Source organism: Mustelus asterias, chromosome 9 (assembly GCF_964213995.1).
Source record: "Mustelus asterias chromosome 9, sMusAst1.hap1.1, whole genome shotgun sequence".
NCBI lineage: Eukaryota > Metazoa > Chordata > Chondrichthyes > Carcharhiniformes > Triakidae > Mustelus > Mustelus asterias.
The window spans coordinates 58,251,247-58,267,342 of NC_135809.1; the positions used below are offsets into that span (position 1 = coordinate 58,251,247).

Genomic DNA, 16,096 nt, shown 5'->3' on the forward strand with positions numbered 1-16,096 from the left:
ACTGCAATATTTATATTATTCTTTCATTGGCTGTGAGCATTGCTGGCAAGGCCAGCATTTGTTACTCATCCCTAATTGCCCACGAGAAGATGATGGTGAGCTACTTTCTGAAACAACTGCAGTCCATCTGATGTTGGTACACCTACAGTGGTGTTAGGAATGGAGTTCGAGGATTTTAATCCAAATGACAGTGAAGGAATGGCGATATCGTTCCAAGTCAGGATGGTGTGCAGCTTGAAGGGGGAACTTTCAGGTGGTGGTGTTCCCATGTGTCTGCTGCTCTGTCCTTCTAGTGCAGAGATTGTGCGTTTGGGAGGTGCTGTTGAAGTAGCCTTGGTGAATTACTGCACTAGATGTTGTGGATTGTGTGCATTGCTGTCACTGCATCAGTGATGGAGGAAGTGAATATTTAAGTTGGTGGGTGGGGTAACAATCAAATTAGCTGCTTTATTCTGCATGGTGTCAAGTTTCCTGGGTGTCATTGGAGCTGTATGCATTCAGGCAAGTGGATAGTTTTCCATCACATTCCTGAATTGTGCCTTATTGATGGTGGACAGGTTTTGGGGACTTTGCAGGTAAGCTGGTTTAATGGTAGTGTCACTGGACTAGTAAGTAAGAGAGTAGTTCGTAAGAAATAAAATCAAAGTGACTGCAAGAAACAACGTAGAGTCAGAAGATGTAGAATCTGTGTGGGTCGAGTTGAGGAACCGCGAAGGTAAAAAGACCATGATGGGAGTTATGTACAGGCCTCCGAGCAGTATCAGGATGTGGGGCACAAGGTACACCAGGAGAAATAGAAAGGCGAGTAAGAAAGGCAAGGTTAGTGATCATGGAGGACTTCGATATGCAGGTGGACTGGGAAAATCTGTTGGTAGTGATCCCAAGAAAAGGAATTGATGGAATGTCTACGAGATGGCTTTTTGGAGCAGCTTGTGGTAGAGTCCCCTAGGGAACAAGAAATTCTGAGTTTGATATGTGTAATGAAGCAGACTTGATAAGGGAGTGGCACGGTGGCAAGCACTGCTGCCTCACAGTGCCAGGAACCCGGGTTCGATTCCCGGCTTGGGTCATTGTTTGTGGAGTTTGCACGTTCTCCCTGTGTCTGCGTAGGTTTCCTCCGGGTGCTCTGGTTTCCTCCCACAGTCTGAAAGACGGCTGGTTAGGTGCATTGGCCATGCTAATTTCCCCTTCAGTGTACCTGAAGAGGCGCCGGACTGTGGCGACTGGGGGATTTTCACAGCAACTTCATTGCAGTGTTAATTTAAGTCTATTTGTGAGTAATAAATAAACTTTAGCTTAAGGTAAAGGAACGCTTAGGAGGCAGTGACCATCATATGATAGAATACACCCTGCAGTTTGAGGGGGAGAAGCTGGAATCAGATGTAACAGTATTATAGTCAAGTAAAGGTAACTACAGAGGCATGAGGGAGGAGCTGGCCAAAGTTGATTGAGAGAGGAAAAACAGTGGAACAGCAATGGCAGGAGTTTCTGCGAGCAATTCAGGAGACAGCAAAATTTCATCCTAAGAAAGAAAAAACATACTAAGGGGAGGACAAGGCAACCATGGCTGATGAAGGAAGTCAGGGACAGCGTAAGAGCAAAACAAAATGCATACAATGTGGCGAAGATTCGTGGGAAGCTTGGGGGAATTAGGAAACCTTTAAAAACCAACAGAGGACAACTAAAAAAAGAAATAAGGGGGAAGATGATGAAATATGAGGGTAGGCTAGCCAGTAAAGACCCGAGTTTTTTTTTTAAAGATAAATAAAGGACAAGAGAAAGGCAAGAGTGGACATTGGGCTGCTGGAAAATGACGCTGGAGAAGTAGTAATGGGGAACAAAGAAATGGCGGAGGAACTCAATAGGTACTTTGCATCAGTCTTCACGGTGGAAGACACCAGTAACATACCAAAAATTTGAGAGAATTGGGGACAAAGGTGAGTATGGTAGTCATTACATAGGAGAAGGTGCTAGGGAAGCTGAAAGGTCTGAAGGTGAATAAATCACCTGGATCACATGGACTATACTCCAGAGTTCTGAAGAAGATAGCGGAAGAGATAGTGGAGATATTAATGGTGATCTTTCAGGTATCACTGGAGTCAGAGAGGGCCCCAGAGGACTGGAAAATCGCTAATGTAATACCCCTGTTTAAGAAGGGAGGGAGGTAAAAGATGGGAAATTACAGGCTAGTTAACCTGACCTCGATCATTGATAAGATTTTAGAGTCCATTATTAAGGATGAGATTTTGGAACATTTGGAAGTGCATGGTAAAATAGGGCAAAGTCAGCATGGTTTCATCAAGGGGAGGTCATGTCTGACAGATCTGTTAGAATTCTTTGAGGAGGTAACGAGCAGTTTAGACAAAGGAAAGCCAATGGATGTTATCTACTTGGATTTCCAGAAGGCCTTAGACAATGTGCCACACAGGAGCTGCTGAATAAGATAAGAGCTCATGGTGTTAGAGGCAAGGTAGTTTATACATCAATGACCTAGATGAAGGAACTGAGGGCATTGTAGCTAAGTTTGCAGATGATACAAAGATAGGTGGGGGTACAGCTAGTATTGAAGAGGCGGGGAGGCTGCAGACGGACTTGGACAGATTAGGAGAGTGGGCAAAGCAACAGATAGAATACAACATGGGAAAGCGTGAGGTTATGCACTTTGGTAGGAAGAAGAAGTGTAGACTATTTTCTAAATTCAGGAGAGAATTCAGAAATCAAAAGCACAAAGGGACTTGGGAGTCCTAATTCAGGATTCTCTTAAGGTTAACTTGCAGGGTGACTTGGTAGTTAGGAAAGCAAATGCAATGTTAGCATTCATTTCAAGAGGACTAGTATACAAAGAGATGTACTGCTGAGGCTTTATTAGGCTCTGGTCAGACCATGTTTGGAATATTGTCAGAAATTATGGGCCCTGTATCTAAGGAAGGATGTGCTGACCTTGGGAGGGGGTCCAGAGGAGGTTCACAAGAATGACCTTGGGAATGAAATGCTTGACGTATGAGAAGCCTTTGAGGACTCTGGGTCTGAACTCAATGGAGTTTAGAAGGATGAGAGGGAATCGCATTGAAACTTATAGAATACTGAAATGTCTGGATAGAGTGGTCATGGGGAAGATGGTTCCATTAGTAGGAGAGACTAGGATACCAGGGCGCAGCCTCAGAGTGAAGGGATGACCCTTAGAACTGAGATGAGGAGGAATTTCTTCAGCCAAAGGGTGGTGAATCTATGGAATTCATTGCCACAGAAGGCAAGATCATTGAGTATATTGAAGGCAGAGATAGATAGGTTCTTGATCAATAAGGGGACCAAACGTTATGGGGAAAAGGCAGGAGAATGGGGTTGAAAAACTTATCAGCCATGATTGAATGGCGGAGCAGACTTGATGGGCTGAACGGCCTAATTCTGCCTTTATATCTTACTCCTACATCTAGTAGTCCAGAGGCCCAGGCTAATGTTCTGAAAGCCTCAATTCAAATTAAACCAAGGCAGCTGGTGGAATTCAAATGCAGTTAATTAATTTAATCAGGAATTAAAAGCTAGTCTCAGTAATGGTTACCATGAAACTACTGGACTGTTGCAAAAACCCATTTGGTTCACCCCTATGAAAGAAAATTTGTGTTTACCTCATCTGTGACTCCAAACCCACACAATGGCTGAAACTCTTATCAACTCGCCCGCCATGGAATCGGAGCGAGCGAGGGTCCGACAACGGAAATCTCGGTTGACCTCGGGCAGGAATTTCTGGTCTCGCCCGAGCGAGACCATAAAATCCTGTCCAATGTGGCTGGTTCTTAAATGCTCTCTGAAATGGCCTAGCAAACCAGTTATATCAAGCTGCTAGACAAAATTCAAAAATAGAATTCAAAAAAAGAAATCAAAGATAATGTATTTCAGCTTGCTGAGGGGGCGGCACGGTGGAACAATGGTTAGCACTGCTGCCTCACAGTGCCAGGGACCTGGGTTCGATTACCGGCTTGGGTTACTGTCTATATGGAGTTTGCATGTTCTCCCTGTGTCTGCGTGGGTTTCCTCCGGGCTCTCCCGTTTCCTTGCCGAGTCAAAAGATGTGAGGGTTAGGTGGATTGGCCATGCTAAATTGCCCCTTAGTGTCAGGGGGACTAGCTAGGGTAAATGTATGGTGTTATGGGGATATGGCCTGGGGGGGATTGTGGCCGGTGCAGACTCGATGGGCCGAATGGCCTCCTGCACTTTATGATTCTATGATACAAAGTTAAGTGTGAATGTAAGCTGAGAGCAGGAAACAAAGAGGCTGCAAAGAGATTGAATCAGTAGATTATTTTAGCCATGACTTATCCACAATCTCTTTCTACTTATAAATGCTAATAATTGTTTGTCGCAGAGATACAATGGCAGTTCTGTTGAGTAAGAGAACCAAGTAAGTTCAATCAAAATCCAAGTCTGGTCGGTAATATTGCTTTGGTTCAAGACCCATTGCAGGACTTGTGCATCATGGAATGGAAGTAGCATTCATCAGGATTAACAGTTTTATTCATTCCATTATTCTACTTATCTGAAGAGGAAGAATATGCACTTCTACAGGAAGGTGGTTTGGGAGGGGGGGGGCAGTGACTCCGGCTGAATTTTTCCTTCATGGAGCTTGCACAGACATGACAGGCTGAATGCTCTCCTGTGCTGTATCCATCCAATGATTCTTTACAGACAGGTTAAGTGAATGGGCAGCATGTCAGTAGGTGGAGTATCATGTGGGGAAGTGTGAGGTTATGTGCTTTGGTAGCAAGAATAGGAAAACAATCTTTTTTACAAGACGTGAAACTTGTCAATCGTAATGTTCAGAGAGACTTGGGTGTACTTGTGCGCAAGAATACAAATGTAGCATGCAGGTAAAGCAAGCAGTTATGAAGGTAAATTACATGTTGGCCTTTATTACCAGGGGATCGGAGTAAAAGAATAACAAAGCATTTCTACAATTGTACAGAGCTTTTGTGACAACATACCAGGAGTACTGTGCACAGTTTTAGTTTCCATATTTGTGAAAGGATACACCTGTATTGGAGACAGTATAGAACAGGTTCACTAGGTTGATCGCTGTGATTAGAAGGTAGTCCTATGCTGAGTAAATTAGGCCTCCACTCTGGAGTTAGAAGAATGAGGTGTACAATATTCTGAAAGGGCTTGATAGAGTAGCTGTGGAATTGAAACCGTTTGGATAAGGGGTTGGCCATTTAGGATTGAGATTAGGTGAAATTTCTTCAATCAAACATTTGGGAATCTTTGGAATTCTCTATCCCAGAGGATTGAGGAGGAACAATGGTTGAGAATATTCAAGTCTGAGATAAACAGATTTTTGATCTCTCAGGGAATCAAGGAATATTGGGAGCAGGCAGGAAAGTGAGTTGAGGTAGAAGATAAGCCGTGATTGTACTGAATGATGGAGCAGGCTCGAAGGGCTAAATGGTTTACTCAGGCTCCTATTTCGTATGGAATGTCATAGGGGGTCAATGGCACAATGGTAATCCGGAGGTTCAGACTAATACTCTGGAAATAGGAGTTCAAAGCTTGCCACAGCAGCTGGAGGAATTTAAATTTAACTAGCTAATAAATCCAAAATAAAGTGCAAGTTTCATTAATAATGATCACAAAACTATTACTTTAAAAACCCATTTGTATCACTTGCATTCAGGGATAAAATCTATCTTCTTTACCAGATCTGGCATACACGAGACTCCAGGTCCACAGCAATGTGGTTGCTTCTTAATTGCCCTCGAAGATGGCATAGTAAGTCACTCAGTTGTATCAAACTGCTACAGCAAAATACACTCTAGGTGTACACAGGATACACAGGAGGGATACAAAAGAGTGGTCTAGTTTGGACCAGGGAGCGGCGCGGGCTAATTGTTCCTTGTTTCTCGTTTCAAGGCTTCATTCTATGATCATCTTGCTGGTGCCAGTACAGAGCGAGACTGCGGATAGTTGGGAACCTGTCTCGGGGGCAGGGAATTCATATGGTGTCGTGGAAGTGGAAATGACTAGGGTTGGGAAGCATTTTCCGATCGGGGCCATTGTGATCTCCTGGACTCGTTTCGATCGCCTCAGGGGGTCGGAGAGGAATTTCCCAGATTTTTTTTCCCCATATTGGCCCTGGGGTTTTTCACTCTGGGTTTTCGCCTCTCCCTGGAGATCACATGGTCTGGAATGGGGGGGGTGGGGGTGAGTTAATAGGTTGTAATGAACAAAGCATCGTAGCTGTGAGGGACAGCTCGGTGGATAGGATATTGGTATGTAGATAGGCTGGAAAATTGGGCGGGGATCCTGGATTCAGGATTCAATCCTGGACCGGGGAGCGGCGCGGGCTTGGAGGGCCGAAGGGCCTGTTCCTGTGCTGTATTGTTCTTTGTTCTTTGATGTACCACATAGACTCCAGCAGCTGAAGAAGCCTTCCTGAGAACAATTAGGGATGGGCAATAAATGCTGGCTTTTGCCGGAAATGCTCACATCCCAAGGACAAATAAAAAAAATACAACCCAGCAAAGCCTCCTGCATCATTGATGCAGAGATGGGGTGGGCACAGTAAGAAGTCTCAACACCAGGTTAAAGTTCAACTCTCCACTCACCTGATGAAGGAGCAGTGCTCTGAAAGCTCGTGCTACCAAATAAACATGTTGGACTTTAGCCTGGTGTTGTGAGACTTCTTACTGTCCTACATCATCAGTCTGCTGTATTCTTCATAAAGCACCTTCCAAAGGGGAAAACTGCAAAAGCCATTTTGCAAGGGCAAAAGCCTTTAGAAAAGCAACTTAAGAATGGTGCTGTGAGTCCGAGGAGGCAGATACAAGTACATTTGTCAGCTGCAAGAGAAATTCATTGCTGCAGGCTTTAATACAGAACATTTACTTCTACAGAGCCCATACCATTTTCAAACCATCCATCATTGTTCCATCTCCTGCTGTGAATCACAATCTTAACATCTGCCAGCAATACCACACCTCACCTAGTCTGAAGTTAATCTCTGTGTAAACCCTGTAATGACTATTTGACATTATTCTGTAACAAGCATCCTATACAAGTGATTTCATGTCTTATTACATTGTCTGCAGTGACTTAATCTGGTGCTGCAATCCCTTTAGCCATAAATGAGAGGATGGTGGTTCATGGTGTTACCTGAATGGTTCAAATAGGAAAATGAAGCACAAGCCAACACATATTGCTCTTTGGGGCCCTTTTAAGATTAGTATTGGCTCAGATCTGGAAACAAGTGCTGCCTGTAACTTACAGGCCTAATGATACTGAAGAGATAGGAAAAAGACTGCAGGGGTCTGGGTTTCTGACATTCTGTTTCATTATCAACATCAGCACCTGTTAGAAGCCTGACTTAACTCTACATTGGCTGGACATGGTGCCCAGGCCCTATATAGTGTAGCCAGGGCTATACCATATATTAAATGCTCATTTTAAAAAGACTGGAAAGCAATAAGTTTAAGAATAAAGGTCACCGAACTCTGAAAAGCTGATGGAAAAGGCTTTAATAACCCGATTAACTTGTAGAAGAAGACTTGGATCATTTACTGTCTGCAATGTAATAGCATATATTAACATCCTATGGAAAGAACTACCTTTGTTCCTGAACTGAATTATATGCTTGGTTGATTATGTTAATCTTGAGAAATGTTAAGTGTAATTGATGATTTGTAATGAGAATTCCAATCAGGCTAGCTGTAATTACAACAGACCTGGGGACTGAGTGGTGCACTAGGACACTGGCCCTTCAGTGCTGGGATCTGAGTTTGAATTCCATCAGACTAATAAAATGCAAATCCCCACCTGCATGTGAGGATCCCACTTGAACTGATTTGGGACAGCCTCAGTCCAGTTCTGGTATCTCCAGGCTTCTCCAACATCAAACATGGGCAAAAGCAATATTACACAGATCACTGTCACTTAATCATTGCTGGTCATGTTTTATTATTATTAACATTAGCATTAGGGTAAAGATACTGGATGGAAAATGAATTAAACCAAAATAAAATTCTGGAGAATGATGAAAAAAAAAACATTTGAAACGGACGTCACTTCAGCATTGTGTGTCATGATGGAAAGGTTTACATATGTATGAACATATTACATACCGTGACATATGGGTTGCTGAGATTCTGGGGTTGCTCATACACTGGAGTCCAGTGGCTGTTAGCAGACATTCTGGTTCCCCTGATAGGAGTGCTGGTGGCTTGCTGACCAAGGCAGACTGCTGATAGGACTTTTCCAGGACTACCTGGAGCTGCCAAAGCAAATGCATCATCAAGTAGAGAGTACATCTGCTGCCTTGCCTCTTCAATGGACGGTTGTGGTGGAATATACGGTGGGGGAGCAGGAGGGGGAGGGTGTGTGTGTGACGGAGAATGAGGTCTAGGCTCCGGAGGCAGATCAGGGTCCGACTGCAAAACACAGAACCAGATCAAAATTAGGTCAGTGGAGCTGGGGCAATGACAGGAGATACAATGTAGTGAAGGCAAATGGCATGCGACTGTTTGGTGCTGGGCTAACCTAAAACATCTTAGTCTGACCCAGTATGAGATCTACTATTCAAAATGAAGTTCCTTCAGAGTCCTTCTTCTAATTTTTACAAGCCTGCAGACAGAAGGAGGCAAGTACAGAAAATTTCATAGTCTATATGCTTTGCAAATATGGTTCAATTCACTATTGAGGAAGCTTGCAAGCTGGTGTATTGGCAAGTTGATTGGAGCCTCTACAAGCTGTGCTACAGAGTGGTAGGATGGCTTGCATTGGCAATCTATTCCATGATGTGGAGATGCCGGCGTTGGACTGGGGTAAACACAGTAAGAAGTTTAACAACACCAGGTTAAAGTCCAACAGGTTTATTTGGTAGCAAAAGCCACACAAGCTTTTGGAGCTCTAAGCCCCTTCTTCAGGTGAGTGGGAATTCTGTTCACAAACAGAGCATATAAAGACACAGACTCAATTTACATGAATAATGGTTGGAATGCGAATACTTACAACTAATCAAATCTTTAAGAAACAAAACAATGTGAGTGGAGAGAGCATCAAGACAGGCTAAAAAGATGTGTATTGTCTCCAGACAAGACAGCCAGTGAAACTCTGCAGGTCCATGCAACTGTGGGAGTTACAAATAGTGTGACATGAATCCAATATCCCGGTTGAGGCCGTCCTCGTATGTGCGGAACTTGGCTATCAGTTTCTGCTCAGCGACTCTGCGCTGTCGTGTGTCACGAGCATTCGGCCTCTGATATTCGGGTAAGCGTTCTCCAAGGCGGCCTTCGCGACACACGACAGCGCAGAGTCGCTGAGCAGAAACTGATAGCCAAGTTCCGCACACACGAGGACGGCCTCAACCGGGATATTGGGTTCATGTCACACTATTTGTAACTCCCACAGTTGCGTGGACCTGCAGAGTTTCACTGGCTGTCTTGTCTGGAGACAATACACATCTTTTTAGCCTGTCTTGATGCTCTCTCCACTCACATTGTTTTGTTTCTTAAAGACTTGATTAGTTGTAAGTATTCGCATTCCAACCATTATTCATGTAAATTGAGTCTGTGTCTTTATATGCTCTGTTTGTGAACAGAATTCCCACTCACCTGAAGAAGGGGCTTAGAGCTCCAAAAGCTTGTGTGGCTTTTGCTACCAAATAAACCTGTTGGACTTTAACCTGGTGTTGTTAAACTTCTTACTGAATCTATTCCATAGCAAGTTCCAGGCTGCAACCATATCAACATGAGGTGCAAAAAGACGAATAAAATCAACATACACACTTGCTGGTCTTCACAGATGGACTCCCTCAGCCAATGGCCCAGGAAAAAACGCATACAATTAATACATCTTCTTTGACACTTCCATTCCTCTGAATGGAATGTTTCCCTTTGCCGTAGAAGCACTTGCTTAAAAGCCTGGTTGGAAACTGTGGTCAACACTTCCACAATTGGGTAACAGTTTGAGTGGTTGACAGTCCAGTGTGAACTCAGACAGTCAATCGCAGTACTATAGAACTACACAAAATATCCATTTTAAGGTATTGGTGGCTGTCTTGCACCTCACAAATGGGCACAAGGTGGCAGCAATGATAAGATAGTGAGCAATACGTGAACGCTCGCTTCTTCCTCTGACAGTGTCAAAGACAGAGTGTAAAACAACATTAAATGAAAATATCAAAACTCATGGCCTAACTTTGACTCAAAATCATTGTGTCTTTCAGAACCAGCGTTCCACAAATTTCAGCCAAAGGAAAACAGCTGTTGTAGAGCAGTGTGATGTGACGAGCATATTGGTCAATTCCAACTAAGTGACCATGGGCTTTCTCATTACATTTCAAATAAGGTGAGCTATAGATCTCAGTTGGACTTCTGGAGGAGCGTGTAAAGGAGCTGGAGGGGGAGGTAGAGGAACTCCGCATAATTCGGGAGGCGGAGGTGGAAGTTGATAGGAGTTATAGAGAAATAGTAACTCCTAGAAATGAGGCTTGGGTCAATGCCAGGAGGAGGGGTAAGAAGCAATCGGGAAGACAATCCCCTGGGGCGGTTCCCCTCCATAATAGGTTTTCGGTGCTGGAGGCTACAGTTGAGGAGGAATCAACTGAGCATAGAGAGCAGATCTCTGGGGGTGAGCCGAGTGAGAAAGCTCAGGTGGTTAGGGGCTGTAAAAGACTGGGCCTTGTGATTGGGGACTCCACAATTAAGGGGACAGATAGGAGGGTCGGAACTAAAGGTAGGGACTCAGGGTTGGTGTGTTGCCTACCAGGGGCTGGGGTCCGGGATGTGTCTGACAGGGTATTCAGGACTCTTAGGGGGGAGGGAGATAAACCACAAGTTATTGTACATGTGGGGACACACGACATAGGGAGGATAGGGGAAGGGGATATTAGGCAGGGATTTATGGAGTTGGGGTGGAAACTAAAGGCCAAGACTGACAGAGTGGTTATCTCTGGACTCTTGCCTGTACCACGGGATAGTTTAGAGAGGAATAGGGAGAGGGAAGGTTTGAATTCATGGCTGAGGGGATGGTGCAGGAGGGAGGGGTTCAGGTACTTAAGCAATTGGGGCTCGTACTGGGGAAGGTGTGACCTCTATGAGAAGGATGGTCTACACCTTAATCAGAAGGGGACCAATATCCTGGGGGGTAAATTTGCTAAGGCCATGCAGGGAGGTTTAAACTGATTCGGGGGGGGGGGAGGGATCCTGAGTAGTGGGGCTGAAAGTGAGGGATGCATGGATGGGGACTGCAATGCACGGCATTGCAGAGGTGGGGTGGAGCAGGGTTTGAAATGTGTATACTTCAATGCCAGGAGTATTCGCAATAAAGTGGGTGAACTTGCAGCGTGGATCAGTACCTGGGACTTCGATGTTGTGGCTATTTCAGAGACATGGATAGAGCAGGGGCAGGAATGGATGCTGCAGGTCCCGGGGTTCAAATGTTTTAGTCGAAGTAGGGAAGGAGGTAGAAGAGGGGGAGGGGTAGCATTATTGGTCAGAGATTGTATCACAGTGTCAGAGAGGAGGTTTGATGAGGACTTATCTGTTGAGGTAGTATGGGCGGAGATTAGAAATAGGAGAGGAGAGGTCACCCTGTTGGGAGTCTTTTATAGACCTCCTAAAAGTTCTAGAGAGGTTGAGGAAAGGATTGCGGAGTCAATCCTGCTTAGGAGTGAAAGTAATAGGGCAATTGTTATGGGGGATTTTAACTTGACTAATATTGACTGGAATTGTTATAGCTCTAGCTCGTTAGAGGGGTCAGTTTTTGTTCAAAGCGTGCAGGAAGGTTTTTTGACTCAGTATGTAGACAGGCCAACTAGAGGTGAGGCTATATTGGATCTGGTGCTGGGAAATGAGCCAGACCAGGTGCTAGACTTGGAAGTTGGTGTGCATTTTGGTGATAGTGACCACAATTCGGTTACGTTCACCTTAGTGATGGAAAGGGATAGGCATGAACCTCGGGCCAGTGGTTTTAGCTGGGGGAAGGGTAATTATGAGGCTATTAGGAGAGAATTAGGAAACATAGGTTGGACTAGGAGATTACAGGGACTGGGAACGTCCGACATGTGGAGTTTTTTCAAGGAGCAGCTACTGCGAGTCTGTGATAGGTATGTCCCTGTCAGGCAAGGAGGAATTGGTAGGGCTAGGGAACCGTGGTGCACCAAAAAAGTTTCTTTGTTGGTTAAAAAGAAAAAGGAGGCTTATGTTCGGATGAGACGTGAGCACTCGGGTAGTGCACTAGAAAGCTTTAGATTGGCTAAGAGGGAGTTGAAGAGCGAGCTTAGAAGGGCTAAAAGGGGACATGAGAAGACTTTGGCGGATAGGGTTAAAGAGAATCCTAAGGCGTTCTATAGGTATGTCAAGAACAGAAGGTTGGTTAGGGCAAGTTTAGGGCCAGTTATAGATGGCAGAGGGAAGTTATGTGTGGAACCGGAGGAGATTGGTGAAGCATTGAACCAATATTTCTCTTCGGTGTTCACGCAAGGGGACATGAATATAGCTGAGGAGGACACTGGGTTGCAAGGGAGTAGAATAGACAGTATTACAGTTGATAAGGAGGATGTGCAGGATATTCTGGAGGGTCTGAAAATAGATAAATCCCCTGGTCCGGATGGGATTTATCCAAGGATTCTCTGGGAGGCAAGAGAAGTGATTGCAGAGCCTCTGGCTCTGATCTTCAGGTCGTCGTTGGCCTCTGGTATAGTACCAGAAGATTGGAGGTTAGCGAATGTTGTCCCATTGTTTAAGAAGGGGAACAGAGACTTCCCCGGGAATTATAGACCGGTGAGTCTCACTTCTGTTGTCGGCAAGATGTTGGAAAAAATTATAAGGGATAGGATTTATAGTTATTTGGAGAGTAATGAATTGATAGGTGATAGTCAGCATGGTTTTGTGGCAGGTAGGTCGTGCCTTACTAACCTTATTGAGTTTTTTGAGAAAGTGACCAAGGAGGTGGATGGGGGCAAGGCAGTGGACGTGGTATATATGGATTTTAGTAAGGCGTTTGATAAGGTTCACCATGGTAGGCTTCTGCAGAAAATGCAGATGTATGGGATTGGGGGTGATCTAGGAAATTGGATCAGGAATTGGCTAGCGGATAGGAAACAGAGGGTGGTGGTTGATAGTAAATATTCATCATGGAGTGCGGTTACAAGTGGTGTACCTCAGGGATCTGTTTTGGGGCCACTGCTGTTTGTAATATTTATTAATGATCTGGATGAGGGTATAGTTGGGTGGATTAGCAAATTTGCTGATGACACCAAAGTCGGTGGTGTGGTAGACAGTGAGGAAGGGTGTCGTAGTTTGCAGGAAGACTTAGACAGGTTGCAAAGTTGGGCCGAGAGGTGGCGGATGGAGTTTAATGCGGAGAAGTGTGAGGTAATTCACTTTGGTAGGAATAACAGATGTGTTGAGTATAGGGCTAACGGGAGGACTTTGAATAGTGTGGAGGAGCAGAGGGATCTAGGTGTATGTGTGCATAGATCCCTGAAAGTTGGGAATCAAGTAGATAAGGTTGTTAAGAAGGCATATGGTGTCTTGGCGTTTATTGGTAGGGGGATTGAATTTAGGAGTCGTAGCGTTATGTTGCAACTGTACACAACTCTGGTGCGGCCGCACTTGGAGTACTGTGTGCAGTTCTGGTCCCCACATTACAGGAAGGATGTGGAGGCTTTGGAGAGGGTGCAGAGGAGGTTTACCAGGATGTTGCCTGGTATGGAGGGGAGATCCTATGAGGAGAGGCTGAGGGATTTGGGATTGTTTTCGCTGGAAAGGCGGCGGCTAAGAGGGGATCTTATTGAAACATATAAGATGATTAGAGGTTTAGATAGGGTGGATAGTGATAGCCTTTTTCCTCTGATGGAGAAATCCAGCACGAGGGGGCATGGCTTTAAATTGAGGGGGGGTAGTTATAGAACCGATGTCAGGGGTAGGTTCTTTACCCAGAGGGTGGTGAGGGATTGGAATGCCCTGCCAGCATCAGTAGTAAATGCGCCTAGTTTGGGGGCGTTTAAGAGATCCGTAGATAGGTTCATGGACGAAAAGAAATTGGTTTAGGTTGGAGGGTCACAGTTTTTTTTTTAACTGGTCGGTGCAACATCGTGGGCCGAAGGGCCTGTTCTGCGCTGTAATGTTCTATGTTCTATGTTCTATGACTGTAACAGAGAAGTGAATTAGGGAGAAAGATGATACCTGATTCAAGTCGTTCTTGCATGCTTTCCAATAACTTTAGCACAACTAGTTAAAACTAATTCATACACACAATCTACAACATTGCAAAACATCCCAAAGTGCTTCACAAACAAGGAAGAGAAGACCATGAATAGGAAGCAAGAAAATAAGGGAAGGTAGTTAAAGATGGATCTTGAGGTCTCGGTTGGAAGAGATGCAGCTAGGTGGAGGGGCAATAAAGCAGGTTGAAGCCAAAGCTTGTCTGTCCTCTCTGAATCGACAAGAGGGAAAGGGGGATGGGGAGGGAGAAGGTTTCTTTAAGGCACATAAGCACAAGGCAGACAGAATTATGGTTTTTTTCATACTTACAACATAAGCTGCATTGTTCACTCCAGGTGGCTTTTTGTAGGTCCCATCACTGTCTGTGGTTATCAACCGATCTTTTTCTGCATCCATCATACTGCCGTTGACCTGGTGTCTTCTTCTCTGTCTTGGAGATCTTTTAGCACGATAACTAGAGTGGAGAAGGGCAAAAGTCTCATTGGGAATTATCTACTGCGTTGTGCTTTGTGGTCAAACACTATTCCAAGAGAAGATTGAAATCAATAAAATACAGATTAATACATACGAGGCAGGATTTTGCATGCCTTTCCGTGGTGTGTTTCGTGATGGCGGAGGTGGCAGCCTGCCATTGGTAGCAGTGGGGTCTTTTGATCCCGCTGTTGTCAACAGGGTTTTCTGTTCTATGCACCTCCCGCCTCCAATGTAAAATTCCAGCCAATCACTATAATGAATCCATGTGCGCAATATCTACCCAAATTTTCAGCTGTAATTTATAGGAAAAATTGCAAATTATCCTTGGAGATTTATGGTACGATATTTGGACTGGGGGAGGGTGCTATGGCAGAGTTTGTGGGCAAGAGGACACTGTGGGTAGGGGGTTGATGTGGATTTGGGGTAAGAATGTACACAATCTTTGTGTTTTCATCATTTTAACAATATGAGTACCCATGCTCAAATAGTCAACATTGAAAAACTATGTAATGGAATTAGTAATGTATTATTGTGTGTGTTGAATATCACATCATAGTTCACATATATTCATAAGTATATCATGGTGTGAATCTGAGTATGCTGGTAGCTTCAGGCTTACTGTATTTGCGGAAGGATATATTGGCCTTGGAGGGAGTGCAGAGAAGGTTCACCAGGTTGATACCAGAGATGAGGGGTGTTGATTATTAGGAGAGACTGAGCAGATTGGGTTTGTACTCGTTGGAATTTAGAAGGCTCAGGGGGGCTCTTATAGAGACCTATAAGATAATGAAGGGGCTGGATAGGGTAGAGGTGGAGAGATTCTTTCCACTTAGAAAGGAAGCTAGAACTAGAGGGCACAGCCTCAAAATAAAGGGGGGTCAGTTTAGGACAGAGTTGAGGAGGAACAACTTCTCTCAGAGGGTGGTGAATCTCTGGAATTCTCTGCCCACTGAAGTGGTGGAGGCTACCTCGTTGAATATGTTTAAATCACGGATAGATGGATTCCTGATCGGTAAAGGAATTAGGGGTTATAGGGATCAGGCGGGTAAGTGGAACTGATCCACTTCAGATCAGCCATGATCTTATTGAATGGCGGGGCAGGCTCGAGGGGCTAGATGGCCTACTCCTGCTCCTATTTCTTATGTTCTTAACTATCAGTGCAATGATGTTGGTCAACAGTTTGTTCCCAGTACTATAACTGATAACTTTATGTCCGATTTCAAAAGATTAATGCACTCACCATCCTACATTTTTACTCATCTAAATGGCCACCTACTGCTTCCAGGGATATTTTATGCCCAAGCACAAAGCCAAAATATTACAGGTTCAGGAAATCTGAAATACAAGCATAAAATGCTGCAAATGCTCAGCAGGTCTGGCAGCATCCGTGGAGGCAGAAACAGAGTTCA

General features: G+C 44.5%; 1 protein-coding gene across 1 annotated transcript in view; it reads right to left on the reverse strand.

Moving 5' to 3' along the window:
* Nucleotides 1-16,096, reverse strand: part of LOC144498708 (UPF0606 protein KIAA1549) — a 273,369-nt gene that overhangs the window by 34,513 nt on the left and 222,760 nt on the right. The window contains exons 15-16 of the mRNA XM_078220248.1: nucleotides 14,523-14,667; nucleotides 8,109-8,414 (exon numbers count right to left, since the gene is read on the reverse strand). Of these exons, the coding sequence (XP_078076374.1) occupies nucleotides 8,109-8,414; nucleotides 14,523-14,667 (451 nt within the window). The remainder of the gene's footprint in view (nucleotides 1-8,108; nucleotides 8,415-14,522; nucleotides 14,668-16,096) is intronic.